Raw genomic sequence first — 15855 nt, forward strand, 5'->3', positions numbered from 1 at the left:
TTCATTTTGCTGCTTGAAAACACCAGAAACCTAACATTGTGTTTACAAGCGTGCATGTCCTCTGCTGCACAGCCTATGCTTCCCTCTGCTCCTCGTAGGGTTTTCTTATAGGAGTTGTTCCTGGTTCTGACCGCAGCCCCTCTGTTGTATAACTGAGTTCTTTCAGCCTGGCACAGAACTGCCCAGAGTGCAGCCCATCTTGGGGAGAAGCTTGTTATTCATGGCAGAGCCTCCACAGGAGGCTGTTCTGAGGCTGCCCTTCTCAGTGGCCCATGACGGCTTGTTTCCATGACTGTGGGCCCCAGGAGGTTGATGGGACTTGGCATGCCCCAAGTGCAGGGCCAGGCTTTGGAGACAGGGTAAGAATAGTTTAGAGAGAACTTTAAAAGACTGCTTTTCAAGGCAAACTTTCCTGTAAAGTATGCTGTCAGCACTAAGGAGAATCATTTGACTTTCTACAAATGTTGTGGTTGTTTCCAGAATCCATTCTTGGGAATAATTTGTGCCCAGGTGGTCTCTCCCTCAGGGCTCCTATTTAAATTAGAATGTTCTCAGGACTCTATAGCCATTATTCTTAATCTTGAGAAGAAAAATAAAACAAATATGTACCCTTCTTCCCAATCAACCCCCCGTACATTTCCTTTCCAGTGTTATAACTGACTCTTACGTTACATTGAGTTTGTCTTCAGGTGAAAATCTGCAGTGAGTCTTAAATCTTTTTTTCTGAGATATAACTGATAACTCAGAGATGATAGCCTGATTTATTTTTTTCTAGTTGAAATATTTCATACCTGCCCTCATTGAAGTCCATTTACTGGGTATGCATGGCTCTTCACATTTATGAACCTCATCTTCAGCACTGGTTCTTGGTGCATGTGTCAATGGTAAAACCTCTCAGGCCAAAGAAGTACTTATTTGCCATTTTAAAAGGAGTTCTTTTATCCACGATGAAGCTCTATTTCTTGGTGGCCTAAAAGTTAAGATTTCTATGCAAAAGCTGTTAAAAAATTGAAATTCTTGAGTTCATTTTGTTCTCTGGTTCCCATGCCCCACCCCAACCCCACCCCAGGCTAACCTCTACCCTATATTCATCAGCCTTTTTGCTGCTTAAGAGAAACCTTGTTCTCAGTTCTGCTGATAGGGTCTGGCCTGTTCCTTTCATCCACATTTCCCCTCTAGCCCAGTCTGTAATTCTTAGGTCATTCTGGAGCCTGTGGCTACCATGGTTCTTGCCCTCTTCCGGTGCTGTGGTCCTTTATAACAACAGAATACACAATTTGGTTAGCAGTGACAGTTAACAGGGTTATTAGCCAGCCCAGAGGGCCTTCTGCTGATCTTCCTGCTGCCAGAGAGAAGTTGGCTAACTCAATTCCTCAGTAAAGACCAAGGCAAAAGTGTTCTGTGTCTGTGGCACAGCAGTTGATGTGTGCCTCTCTTGCTCTTGGGAGCCCTCATTGGCTCTTACTGTTTGTCTTTCCTATCTTTTGTGGATTAAGAAATCTTATTGTTTTTCCTTTATACAACATTTCTGTCATTATATGGCCCTGACATATTTATTTTGTATTTGACTTCTGCCACTTCTCATAGAGAGATCTTCACTTGTTGGGACAGCCTTTCTCCTGAGTAACCCCTTTAACTTTTCCAGTTAGCGATGTGAGCTTTCCTGCCTAAGAGATCTTTTCATCTATAATATATAAGATTTTCTGACTTGAATTCTTTGTTCTACTGGGATTCAGTTTTGACTTGTTTGTTCTCTCAGAATTGAATACCTCACATGCTAATTTTCTAACACTCCCTTCCCTCTCCCTCTCCAAAAATGGAGTGGATTAAGCTTAACGTTAAGATTTTTTTCCAGGGTAGTGATTTATTAGGGAGCTGTTTTTTGGATGTGACTTAGAGAATACCTGGGCACTTCAGGATGAATTGGTTTGTGGAAGATAGTACTTCTTTTAGTGTTACCTTGATATTTTCTCTCTCTAAACCTATATATAGCAGTATTCTTATCTAAAGGTTTTACTTTGCAGATGTTCTGGGCTGTTAGGAGAAAAATCTAAGCCTAAGCCAGATAGAAGAAAATGTGGGTGAATCTGAACAGCTTTTCACTGTGGGAGCTCTGGCCCACCCTCTCAATTTTGCTTGGTGCCTTGAATGGTTTTGTGGTGGTGATGACACTGATACTAAGTTTCTAGGTGAGACTTGGGGTGAGGAGGATGCTTTGATTTGGGTTTCTTTCTGCCTGTGTGTTTGGCCTGCCTTGTAGATAGAGTAGAAAAGCACCAGCTGCAGTCTCAACTAACATGAACCTTAGATGGTACATACGTAGTAAGTAGAACCCTGTGGAATTGTAACAATGTTAGGTCAGAAACAGTCAAATATCAAGTTTCATGTGGTTCAAATGAATAGTTACACACTCGTGCATGTATACCAGGAATTCCAAACTGTTTTCCATCTGTGTACATTCTTTGGTAGACAAAGTAAGGTAGATTTAGAGAGGAGTGATAGGATAATAAGGTTCTCAGAAGGAGGGTGACATGGGAAATGGAAAGAAGGGTATCTAATCCGGAGGCGTTTTGGGAGAATGCCACTACTGTCTTCACATCTCCCCATAGCTATTCTGTGTTATCAGACTTAACGCTTGTTTTATGTTCTCCCTTAAGGAGAGGACTAGGGACAAAAAGGTGGAATTGTAGGGACAGATTTTCCCTGCATTTTTGTCCAAACTATCCAAAGATGGAAGGATTCCATCAGGAGCCATTGAGCCTCCTGGTACTCAGTAGAGGAGTCCAGGAAGAGACTGAAGGCCCAGACAGTGAGGGGTAAATGCCATGGGGAGGACTTATGCGCCAGATGGATCTGCAGATGCAGGGAGCAAAAGGGCAGAGTGGGGAGACTTGGTCAGGATGACTTTAATCGGTCTTGTAACTGTCTATTAAGGACCATACTCAAATGGAAACTTGATTTAGGATGATACTTTGATTTGATTTTTAAGAGAAACGCAGAATGTTTCCCTTATATGCTTAAAATATTTAAGAACTGGGTATTTAGTCATAGGTATTGAGTACAACGAATAAGTTGAAAACTAGTGGAGCTTTGTAGGAGATGGAGCAAAGGAAAAATGATGGACTGATTCTGTAACCTGTCCCGTTACTCTTTGAAAAAAAGCTTTTTTCTTTCCTCTTTTGGGGCCTGTACTATCCCTATACCCAATTCCAGTGTAAGTTTGTCACCTAAGGGTTTATTTTGCATAGAACACTAAGGCTTAGTTGATGTGCAAAGGAGCAACAGGTTTTAAAAAGTTTATTCCATGTGTTCATTTACATAGCTCTAACACTGAGAAGGGCTTTGCTGTTCAGAAGGTGATAATTTTGGTACCTTTTTTAACTGAGAGATTAGGGCTTTCTTGTGTTATGCCCATGAAGGCAGGGTTTTCTCTTTCATGGCTAGAAATACCTTGTGGTTCTGTTTGTTCTGTGGGTTCGTCTGCTTGCTCTGTGCCTGGAGGAACTGGCTCCTTCTCCCTTAGACGCCCGCGCTAGCAGCCTCCACTGGGCTTCTGGAGGCTGAGAAGTCTCTCTGCTGTACCAGGTACTATTCTCCATGTGGACTGTAGGAGGAGGGGGCAGGGTAGTTTGTGGCAGATTGAAACTGGCCTTTGTTATTGGTTTTCTCTTGGTACGGTCCTTTTCTGGTTTGGTCCTTCCTTTTGTTCTCCTGTACCTTAGCAGGTGAACCATTATGACCTAGCTCTGGCCAAAGTCTTCTCTTTGCCATGCTCTGCCCAGAGGATACCCTGCCTCTCAAGGGCTGTCACAGGCTCTCTTCCTAGCTTTGCTACCTGGAAGTTGGTGTAGGATCTGGGGCATATTAACTTGTGGTTTCATCTACTGCTTTCTTCACAGGTGTTCAGCCTTACTGTTTTCTTCTCCATAAGTTTTGCTTATCCATAGTCTCCTTTAAATAACAAAAATGAATATTCCAAAGGAGAGTATGAGGAAATGAAGCCCCGAAATTTGCCATTCAGCTCTAGTTTGCTATCTGTTCTATCATATCTAATTGATTCATACATTTATGGTTACCCACTCTGTGCCAAGCACTGTGCTGATGTGTAACTCCCCATAGGAGTTCATAATCCAGTAAGTGGATATACTTGCAAATCATTAGTTTATCTCCATATGTGTTCAAGGTGTGATGGGAGGGGGATGCAGGAGGGGACAGGCATGTTCTCTGTGTTGGGAAAATGGGGGAAAGGGGCTTCACAGAAGAGATGATACTTATGTGAGTATGAAAGATTTGTAAGAACTGGCCAGCTTTGAATAGGAAGAGGATGAAATGATGTACAGTCCAGGCAGAGAAAAGCACTTAGAGGAGAGACATGAGAAGCCAGAGAGTTACCTATGGGTCCAGATGATACAGTGCAGTAGTAGAAGGAAGTGAGGTCATGGGAGGCCTCTTTGTTGATGCTGGGAGTTGGGGTTTCCCTTTTTAGCCCAGAGAGACCCACTGAAGGGGTTTACCACCTTTTGTAAGGGGAACTGTGTACTTAGCGGTCTTTCTTCTGGCCTGAAAATTCTTATTGTCTTTATGCACAGTAGTAGGAGAGGTACATAGGGCCAGGAGATGATAGGTGGTTTTTTTCTCCATCATCTGTGCATCCTCCTTGCTTAGCTGGAAGAAATTATTTTGAAAAGTAAGAAAGTTTCAGGTCTTAGAAAATCACCTCTTTGTTATAAGAATTACAAACATTGAATAATACTTTGTAGTTTACATTCTAACTTAGCCCTTCCAGTAGTCTGGTGAATTAAATAGTAGCATATTTTTTCCCAGAGAGTTAAATGAGGCGTAGAACCACGAAGTGACAGGGACTCTACCTCTTCTGAATGTAAGTCCTGGGCCTTTTATTCCATATAGTGTCACTTAAAACCCCTTTAGGGTAGAAAGCTGAGTGTGCGCCTGTTTCTTGTAGCAGGACTGAATCCCACCTATCAGGTGATGGAGATTTCATGCAGAGACAGGGCCGTGTGAAAAAGGTAGCAGATTTGGAGTCACATAGATTTAGCTTAGAATTCCAGCTCTGTCCTGGAAATGTGATCCTTCTTGGGCAAGTTCCTGAGCCCCCTTGGGTGTATGTTTCCTGAGAGGTAAAATTGGTGGTATCAAGTGCCTCCCTCACGGGCCAGAAGAATCAGATGGGGTGTTTATTTAGTCCAAGGTGGACCCCCCCGCACAATCGTCCCCCCTCTTCCACACTGTCTATCTCTCCCTCTGGAACACATGTGCATAGGGCTTCAGGTCAGACTATGCCTGGTTCTGCTGCTCCAGTACTGGGAAGCAGTCTGCGGATTGCTTTGTTTGAAGGATGGGCTTCACTAATGTGTAGCTTGTCTGGCTGAGCTGTGATCTGTAGTGGTAACTAAAGCGTGTTCTTTCCATGAAAAATTGTTTGCGGTGTTGTGTTCCAGGACACAGGTTGAACATCACAGCGGAAAACGATTGCCGGCGATTGCACTGTTCCCTGAGAGACTTGAGCTCCCTCCTGCAGGCTGTGGGCCGCTTAGCCGAGTACTTTATCGGGGATGTGTTTGCTGCGCGGTTCAGTGATGCCCTCACAGTCGTGGAGAGGTAGGCCATTGCATTATGGAGCCGTTCCTGGTTCAGAACTCAGCTTTAACTTCTATTATGAAGGATAGCATATTGCCAGATAGCTTCCATTTTGGCACCAGGTAATTCTAGGCTCTGCCACATACAGGCTGTGTGTGATGTGGAGCAAGTTACTTAACCTCTTTGAACTTCAGGTCCCTTGTCTGTAAGATGGAGTGGCAATAATATTTGTAGGTTTATTGTGAGAATTAAATGAGAGAAGGGTCTTAGCACGGTGTCTAGCACAGAGAGAAGCCCTCCATGAATATAAATTATCTGTTCATTTCATTGAAGAACTTGCATATAGACAATATTAGTCTCAGAAGAAAACAGGTGAGGTCAGTCTTTGTGTCTTTCCTCATAGGATAAAAAGACCTATAAGGTGACAAAAAAACAAAACCTAATACTAAAACCTGCTAAGCATAGAAATATTAAAAGGCACGTTTTGAAGTTCATTCTTAGTGCAGAACAAGACTTGAAGAATCAGGCACACCTGAAAAACCGAGGTGCACACTGCTGTATTTCTTGTTGATGGTAGTGGCCTTGACTCCTAGTTGTCCCCACTGCCATGACTCCCTTTCTCAGGGCCTCACATTGAGAAGCCATGCCTCTCCCCACTCACTTTCTTGGTTGACAGGAAGTACCCCTTTCTGACTGCTTCCTAACCTTGAACAATTTGTGGCTCAAACCTCTGGTTTTCTACTTGGAATAAAGTCTTGCTTACTGTCCCTATCAGAGAGAAGCAATTTTCAGAATATGATCCACAGGCATTAGTCCTCCGGATACTTCTCAAAGATGTAAATTTCCAGACCTCTCCTCATACTTACGAGTTGTTTTGTGGGGATAGGTCCAGGGAGTTTGCATTTTTAGTAAGTTCTCCAGTTGATTCTATCTATGCTCAGCGAAGTTTGAGAACCTCTGCTGTACTGTATTGAGAAAAACATATGCTGTCTTCCCTGGTGTCCATCTCAGCGGTCTTAGATCTCTTCCCGGGTTTCCTTACAGAGTTCGTTCGGCACAGAAAGAAATTAGCCAGGTTTTGGGTGGTTTTTTTTCTTCATTTAGAAATAAATAACTTTTTGTCTCTACCAGGAAAGGCATTTTCCATTTCCCAACAGTGCTGGCTATTAGTTTTGTATTTATTGCTCACTGGTGTACAGTGAGCCCTTGAACAAACAGTGGGTTCAGCAGCTTGTTTCTGAAAGTCTTGTACTTGTAGTTTAAAATTGTCTCGGTTTATTCTGGAAACATTAACTCCTTCCCATGCCAAAATAAAAATGTTCAAATCTTCAGAAAAGTTGAAAGACTATACATAAACCTAGATTCTGTCGTGAACATTCTGCTATATTTGCCTTATATATCTTTCCATCTGAAACACTTTTTATTTTTATTTTGGATTTTGTCTTTTATTTTATTTATGGTGTTTTTGATTTACAGAAGTCATAAGCATTAGACCATGGGGTCAGATAAACATTCCCCTTTATCTTTTAATTTAATGATTTTTTGAATCTTTTTTTTTTTTATTGTGAAATATAACATATATACAAAAAAGTGATAAATTTCAAAGTACATTTTAACAAGTAGTTATAGAACAAATTTTAAAGTATGGTGTGGAGTACAGTTCCACAATTTCAGGTATTTCCTTCTAGCTTCTGTTAAGACAGTGGAGATCAAGAAGAAATACCAATATAATGATTCAGTAGTTATACCCATTTTGAAAATGTTTCAAATGTAAATGTATTTTAAAAACTGATTTAAAATAAAAGCTAAGATGATTTTATCATTACAAATTTTATAGAAAGGTCCATGCCACACCTATTTATATAACTTGTCATGCTTTTTAAGAAATATTTTTTCCTTTTCTAGATTTGGAAATATATATTTATTGTAGACAGTTTGGATGTATAGAAAGGTAGAGGGAAAAATCATCCATAGTCCATCTACTCCATTCTACACCCAAGCAAGTGGTGACCTGTAAAGCTTTTTATTATTATTATTTTCAATTTTATTGAGATATATTCACACATGACAGAAACCACCCAAAGTATACAGTCACTGGTTCATGTTATCATCACATGGTTGTGCACAAATCACCATGATCAATTTTAGGACATTTTCATTACTCTTAGAACAGAAATAGGAATAAAAAGTAAAACCCAAATCCTCCCATACCCCTTTCCCCCCTCCATTGTTGACCCATAGGATTTTGGTGTACTAAATTTGTTAACTGTTGATGAAAGAATATTAAAATAGTGCTGTTAACTGTAGTCTATAATTTGTAATACCTATGTTTTTTCCCATCTGTCCTTATTTTTTTAGTCATGTGTGTCACTGATTAACATTGTAACTATAAATAAGTTCTTGCATGAACTGCTATAAATCTAAAGAAAAAATAATGTAAGCTTATTTTTGATCAACATTCTTTTAGCTTTTTTGCTATTAACAGATGTGCATTTTTACACAAAACTGTGATTCATTCTGTATATATATTTGTTGTAGACTTTTCATGCTTCAAATGTCTTGAATATTTATCATTTAAAAATTCTTCTAAACATGGCTTTCATTTGTCTGTAATGCATTACATCATACTGTATCTTCTGTGTTGGATGTTTATGTGACTTTTAAAACTTTTGACATTGTAAATAATGCTTTAGTTGGCATCCTTGTGTGCACATCTCAGATTATTTCATTGGAATAAAATTAAAAGATTGGTCCTTGTCTTAATTCTTCTTTGTTTGAAAAGGTAAATCTGAGCTGTTTTTGGTACCTTTGCACCATGCCTGTTCGTGGCTATCTTAGTCCCTAAGTTGATTGTTCTTCCGAACTTGCTTCTTTGTCAACAGGTTGGTCAAAATAACTCTTTATGGATCGCAGATAAAATTGTACAACATTGAAACTGCTGTACCATCAGTATTGAAACCCGACCTCATTGACGTGTGAGTATAGAGTTTGGTGCTTTGTGTGGTCTCAGGAAAGACCCTATCCTCCACTCCCAAATGTTTTTATAGATAAAAAGGAAAATTGGTGGTCTCCATGAAGGGGTGAAAAACTCCCACCTAGAAAGAGAGTAAGATTTTTTGTGGCAGGAGTGGTTGAAGTAAGAGGAATTCATCAGATAGAAGAGTGTTGGGGTTGGGGTATATGGAGTAGTCGTTTCAGGAGGACAAAATAGCACAAACTAATGTGTAGAGTCATACATTTAGGGAGATAGCAGGCAGTTTGTGTGTTGGAGATGAGATTAGGTGGTATGTTGAGAGTAAGTGGATATTGAATGCTATGCCATGCATCTTATCCTGTAGACCAGTTAATGAAACTGTAGGGCACAACAGAATCACTTGGGGAACACATTCTTCCAGAGATTCTGATTATACCAGGGTGGCCAAAGGCTCAAGTATTTGTCAAACAAGAACCTCAGGCTATTATTATTTTTTAAGGCATTTACAAATACTTATTTGGGTAAGAGGCCCTGAAATATATTTGTATAATACATATAAGAAAAACAACTTTGAATGAATAAAAAATAAAATGATAGGAGCTGACAGAATTTGGTGTTTATAAATGAGATCATCGGTAACTTTAAAAATTCAGAGGAGAAATTCAAAGTGTATTTAAAACTCGAGACCATGTTTACAATATTTTATATGGAAAAAAGGAATTAGGCTTTAAAGGCAATATATGACTTAATTTTTCAAATGATTTCAAAATGGGTTTCTAGACACTGTCGAATATGGACATGAAGGAAAAAAAAAACCTTTGACAAGTACAGTATTAGTCCACAGAAGCTTAGCAGAAGTTTGCGATTTTTCCATTTACACTTGTTCTTATTACACAAGCAGAATTGATAATGCCAAGTATATTTGAGGAGTCTGTGAGCTATGTAGTGAAAATAGTTGTTTAAAAAAGCCTGAATTCTATGAAAATATGCACCATACCACATATGTAGTAACTAAAAAAATGTAAGTATATGATTTATTAACCCCCTCTATAAAATATTTAACCCCCAAATCTCACACAATATCCCCTATAGCTACATCTCTTTTTTGAAGGCAGCTGCAAGCTTTAAAAAGCTATTTTAAAAAGTTTAACTCCATTACTAAAAATGTTTGGTGAAATTCCATGGAAATTTTTTTCAGTACTCTAGTAACAAGACATATCATGATCAATAAATGATTACAAGCTTTAGAAAAAATTAAACCTCAGATTATTTTGAAATGGGGCATCTAAAGATCACACTTGGAGAAACTCTAGGCTAAGAAGCCATTAGGAAAGGGACATTAGATAGAAGGCCATGGGGGGTTAAGGGTTAAGGGTTGAGGGTTGGAGACTGGAGATGAGGCCGGATCCCAGAGACTATGCACTGCCCAGAAGACTTGCTGTAGACTAGAGTGGGGCTTAGTAAGCTATGGCCTGTGTAAATACGGCCCACACCTGCTTTTATAAATAAGACTTTATTGGAGCAGAACCACACCTGTTCATTCACAAATTGTGACTGCTTCTGCACTACAATGGCAGAGTTGAATAGTTGTGACAGAGTACATGGGCTGCAACACCTAAAATACTTACACTCTGGTTTTCACAGGAAAAGTTTGCTCATCCTTGTTCTAGAGGATTATTGAGCTATAAATTAAATAAATGATGGCAAGACAATCTGTTTACTATAAAAACTAAAAGTTTTTAACTTTTCTTCAGAACAATGCTACTTTGCTCATAAATACAACACCTAGCACACGATTTCCAAAAATTTTAGGCTCTCTCCGTCCAGCCTTGAGGAACTCTGTAAATTTGGTAAATTGAAATTTTCAGACTCCAAAGGCAGGCTTTGATCTCCTTCCTCCGGGACTTTGAACTTAAGTAAAGAGCAAAATGATCAATGTGTTCTAAATATAAAATACAAAATAATTGCCTTGTCACTATGCACTTGGAACTACCAATATCTGTAATTTCTTATTTTAAGGTTCTTAGTATCTCTTATTAACTTGCTTCTTGTTTGGAAAAAAATTTAAACCTATAGAAGAGTTGAAAAAAATAGTAGAGTGGATACCCTTATAAGCTTCACTTAGAATACCCAGACCCTTCAGCTAGATTAATCAATTACTATTATTTTGCCACGTTTACGTTTGTTTCTTGTTCAGTCTCTGTACACATTTGCAAACACATCAATTTTTTTCACTGAGCCATTTGAAAATAAATTGTAGACAACATAACCACCATTTTAGCATGTATCTCTCAAGAACAAGGTCATTCCCTTACATAAGTGGAATACCATTATTACACTCAAAATATTGAATGGATACAATAATATCTAAAATTGTCCATATTCAGATTTCCCCATTTGTCCTGGGAATATCCTTCAAACCCCTCTTTATTTGATTCAATGTCTAACAGATTATGAATTGCACCATTAAATTTAATGTATCCTAGAATCTATAACAGTTATGCCAGTTGTGTATGTGCACATGCAACCTGGCGGAAGGGGTGGTGGGGAGCAGGGAGGAGAAGATAGAAAGAAACTGAAACCAACTGACCTTCAGGAAATCCATGCCTTAACTTTTTATTTTTTTTACATTGGCAGGCACCTGGAATCAAACCTAGGTCTCTAGTATGGCAGGCAAGAAGTCTGCCACTGAGCCACCATCGCACCGTCCTCTAACTTTTTATTTATATTTAAGATATCCCACAATCTGGATTTGTCTAGTTGTTTGCTCTGTATCAAATTTAAGTTAAACATTTTTGGTAGGAGTGTTTACATAAGTGGTGGTTGGTCCTTCTTGCATTATATCAGGAGGCACTTAGTTTACTCTATGATTGGTGAAGCCAAGTTTGATTTTAAAGTTGGGTTTGCCTATATACTAGTCCACGAAAGGTCCCAGGAACAGTGACACCCAGTGGCAGTGCTACCCCTAGTACCCAGGTCTTGGTTTCTAAAATGTATTCCCCACTTAAAGGAACTAGGGCTCCTTGGAGAAGTGGCCGGTTCTAAGTCTGGGGACAGGGGAGAAACCTGTTGAGCTAATAACTAAGAAAGTACTCAGTGTGTCTGGAATATATGAAGAGGACACAGGAGCTATATGTCTGAAGCTGGTCAGCCTTAAAAATTTCATCATCAAGAAAGAATAAGGATGATAATGAATTATAACATTGAATAAAAAGAGTCCATGCATCCATAGTGATTTTTTTTTAAATAAGATGGAGGGAAGGAAACCCCTTGTTATAGAAGACTGCCAGCTAATCAACAAAAAAGGAAAGATAGAATTTGAAAAATTGCTGAAGTATCATTCTATAGATTACTTTTTGGTTAATACAGAAAGTAGTGAAATTATATTTAGAGTTTTTAAAAGGCCTGGTATTTTGATGCTCTTAAACAATTAACCTCACCTGGTTTAAAAGTTTACTGTCTATTGTATGAATTTTGAGCTTTTAAAATATGTATTTTGTTTAACATATGATGCAGTATGAAACTTGCAGGAACCTGACACAGTCTCTGCCAGTGTAAGTTATCCTCTGGCCATGATGTGATGGAAGCTTAAAGTTGAGGAACTTATTTCAATAAAGTAGAAATTAATACCCAGTGGTTGTCTACACACTGGTTTACAGCTATGGATGTTACATTTTCCTAGTTTCAAAGTTGATACATTATCACTTTAAGTTCTTTGATTCTGTTTTATTATTTTACCATCCTGTCAGGTAAACTCATGTGTCTTACAGAAAGATTGAACAAGATCCAATAAACATTAACTAACCACTTCAATGTTCTGGGCACTGGTGGCAGTACTTAGATGATGAGTATTTTAATTGCTTGGCTCTGTGTGAGCAAGAAAATGGTTAATGCCAATATATTTTTACAGTTACACCTTCTCTCCTTTTTCGCAGGCATGCTCAGTCCCTGGCAGCTCTCCAGGCTTACTCTCATTGGTTAGCACAGTATTGCAGTGAAGCCCATCGGCAGAATACGCAGCAGTTTGTTTCTCTGATCTCTACTACCATGGATGCAATCACACCTCTCATAAGCACCAAGGTATTGAACCAGCGAAGCCCACATCTTTTATCTAACTCTCTGTCCTGCCGTCCATGTAGCCATTTATTATAAAAAATATTACACAGAACTAGACCCATAATTCTTACTGCTATGGCACAACTGTGTTTTATGTCATTATAATCCCTGTGTATTCAAATATAAGTTAATATTTTTAGTTCTTTAAATCCCACATGAAAAAATATGGGCATTATGAAAAGGTAAAGTATTATTCAAGTTTATAGACTAAGAATTAAGGTACTCTTTAATTTCTTCCTCCCAGATATTTTCTTTCCCAAGGTTATCAGCAGTTTGTTTTATATCCTTCCAGACTTTTTTCTGTTTCTTTATATACATAAGTAAAATTAGTAGATAGGTAGAGATAGAGCTTTCTTTGCTTAACAGTATGCCTTGGAGATCTTTATATAGAGAGAGCAACTTCATTTTTTTTCAGATTGCCCGTTACTATTCTGTAGCTCTGAAATTTAGAATTAAAAATTTTTCTTTTCTTTTCTTTTTGCATGGGCAGGCACCGGGGATTGAACCCGGGTCTTCGGCATGGAAGGCGAGAGTTCTGTCACTGAGCCATCATCGCACTGCCCGATTTAAACAATTTTATATGGCTATAGTGAACATATGTGCATCTTTATACTTATATGGTAGTGGGTCTTTAGGATGCATTGCTGGGTCGAAAGTTGCATCAATGTAAATTTATTAGATTCTGTTAAATTGTCCTCTGAGAAGACTGCTAGTTTTATTACTAGACCACAGATGTTTGTTTCTATTTTTTTGTGTAGTCTTAATTACACACTGCCATTTTTTGGGGGTGGGGGTGGGGCACATGGGCTGGGTATTGAACCTGGATCTCATGCATGGCAGGTGAGAATTTGACTACTGAACTACCTATGCACCTCACATTACCATTTACACCACTTTTAACAGAATAATTTAATGTTTTTCATGTTTTTAGATTTTGTTTACAATTATAATTTGTAGAAGAGTTAGAAAGTATCCCATGAAGGGTATGTCCCGTAATTTACCTAGTCATTGATGGACTTTTAAGTTGCCTCCATTTAAAAAAAAATTACAGATAATTCTGAAATGTACATATTCATGAATATAGCTTTATCCTGGATTTTAGATAATTATCTTAACATAAGTGGGGGTTACAGGATCAAAGGTTATTTTGAATATTTTATAGTTTTAGGAAATTACAGTTTTTTTTTTCCTAAGTAATTCTACGTTACCCCAGCTCTTGTTCTGTGTCCTCTTTTCACCAGTCTTACAAGTGTTAGCACCATCTATAAAAGTTTTCTCCTTTGCTAATTTGAAGGTGACAGAATGGTACTAGAATCGAAGTGTTTGATAGGCATGTTGAGGTAAAGGAAGTAGGTGAGTCTCGTGTGGTTACTGTGGTGCAGAAGGTGGGTGGGGCCCGAGAAATATCTTGGCTTTGTTGGAACAAGAGCGGTGAAATGAAGAATCCCAAGTTGTTTGAAGGGGAAGAGGATTTTGAATGATGTACCAAGGGGATTGCTGAGGGCTTTAATAGCTGGCTGATAGGGAGCTCCTATAGATTCTTGGACTGGGAAGTGACTTACTGAATTAGAAAATTCAATGACCATGAACAGGAAAAACCTGGAGATTTGGTACTGGCTTAAGGACAGGAGCTGTGGATATGGCAAAGAATATTGGACACCCTGTTGCTGAGTCCTCATAAAAAAATTTCTTGATATAGCCACGAACCCTGTTATGCTTGTGGTTGCCTTTTGAGAAGGGTGCATCATCACAGTTCCTCTAATACCAGTTTGACATGGTCTACTGCGAGCTGACCTCTTTTCTCCCCAGGTCCAAGACAAGTTGCTGCTGTCTGCGTGCCACTTACTGGTCTCACTAGCCACTACTGTGAGGCCAGTCTTTCTGATCAGCATCCCTGCAGTACAGAAAGTGTTCAACAGAATCACTGATGCCTCTGCCCAGCGACTTGTTGATAAGGTGAGGTCCCAGGGTTCTCCTGGGATCCCCAGAGCTGTGTGGCTCAGGCCTGGGAAAACCAAGGAAGAAGAAACTGGCCTTTTTTCTGGCCATGCCGACTCAGATTTCTTACACTGTGGCATTGACACAGTCTCAATGCTGTCTTGTAATACCCTTCCTAATGCAGTCAGTCAGTGTGCCTTTCCATTCATAAAAGAGCTCCTCCTAATATGCAGAGAAGATTTTGCTGCTTTTGACAAGTGGTAATTTAGTCAGTGTTATGAAAGTCCTCTTTCCATTCTTTTTGGTCCAAAACAGTCAGGGTTTTTGTTTTTGTTTTTGTTTTTTATGATTGAGAAGACTCAGACAGGCATATTTTCTTAGACTCCACCTAAGAAGCTCAGGCTAGAAGTTTAAAAACAACAGAAAGAGGATGGGGCGGGGAATAGGGGTAGCTAAAGCCGTTATCTCAGAGCACCTGGGATGTGATTGTATCGCTTCTGACCTGGTGCCGGAGGTCAGAAGAGATTCTTCTAGCAGCTGAAGAACAAGTTAGACTTGTGATTTCTCCTGTAATGCTTCAAGTGAACCATATCAGAGAGATGAAGGTGCCAGGAGTGAATATTGAGGCCAGCTCTGGGTTGGATTGGACCCAGATTTGGTGTCATTGCTTCATTTCTTTTCCCTCCTTGGGTTGGCAGGAACCTGGGGGCCTGAGCTCACAGTGTGCGATGGATGCCAAAGGCTGTGTTGGGTGGGGACTGTGTAGCTGTCTGCTGTTCTCTGACCTTGATGGATGCCTTTGATGGTCTCTTCCAGGCTCAGGTGTTGGTGTGCCGAGCCCTCTCTAACATCCTGCTGCTTCCATGGCCAAACCTTCCCGAGAATGAACAGCAGTGGCCTGTGCGCTCCATCAGCCATGCCAGCCTCATCTCCGCCCTTTCCCGGGATTACCGCAGCCTGAAACCTAATTCTGTCGCCCCGCAAAGAAAGGTGCCACAGGATGGCAGTAAGTGACCTTTTATCAGGAATGGCCCAGGGAGAAAGGTGGTGCAGGCATTATTCTCCCTTTTGGCACTTGAGGTTTATATCTAAGACTCATGAGGTGAATTCATTTGTCCATAATTGCACAGCTGCTAAGGGGAAAAGTCAGATTCAGGCTGGCAGAATGTGCTCTTCCATGGAATGCAGTTCACACATTGGCTGGACATCTTCAATTACATTTAAAATGT

General features: G+C 39.6%; 1 protein-coding gene across 3 annotated transcripts in view; it reads left to right on the forward strand.

Moving 5' to 3' along the window:
- The window catches only part of XPO6 (exportin 6), a 173759-nt gene that overhangs the window by 142314 nt on the left and 15590 nt on the right, over positions 1–15855 (forward strand). For all 3 annotated transcript variants that reach the window (XM_077141443.1, XM_077141444.1, XM_077141442.1), the window contains 5 exons: positions 5460–5619; positions 8481–8573; positions 12508–12652; positions 14498–14644; positions 15443–15632. In XM_077141443.1, the coding sequence (XP_076997558.1) occupies positions 5460–5619; positions 8481–8573; positions 12508–12652; positions 14498–14644; positions 15443–15632 (735 nt within the window). The remainder of the gene's footprint in view (positions 1–5459; positions 5620–8480; positions 8574–12507; positions 12653–14497; positions 14645–15442; positions 15633–15855) is intronic.

Source organism: Tamandua tetradactyla, chromosome 23 (assembly GCF_023851605.1).
Source record: "Tamandua tetradactyla isolate mTamTet1 chromosome 23, mTamTet1.pri, whole genome shotgun sequence".
In the NCBI taxonomy this organism is placed as follows: Eukaryota; Metazoa; Chordata; class Mammalia; order Pilosa; family Myrmecophagidae; genus Tamandua; species Tamandua tetradactyla.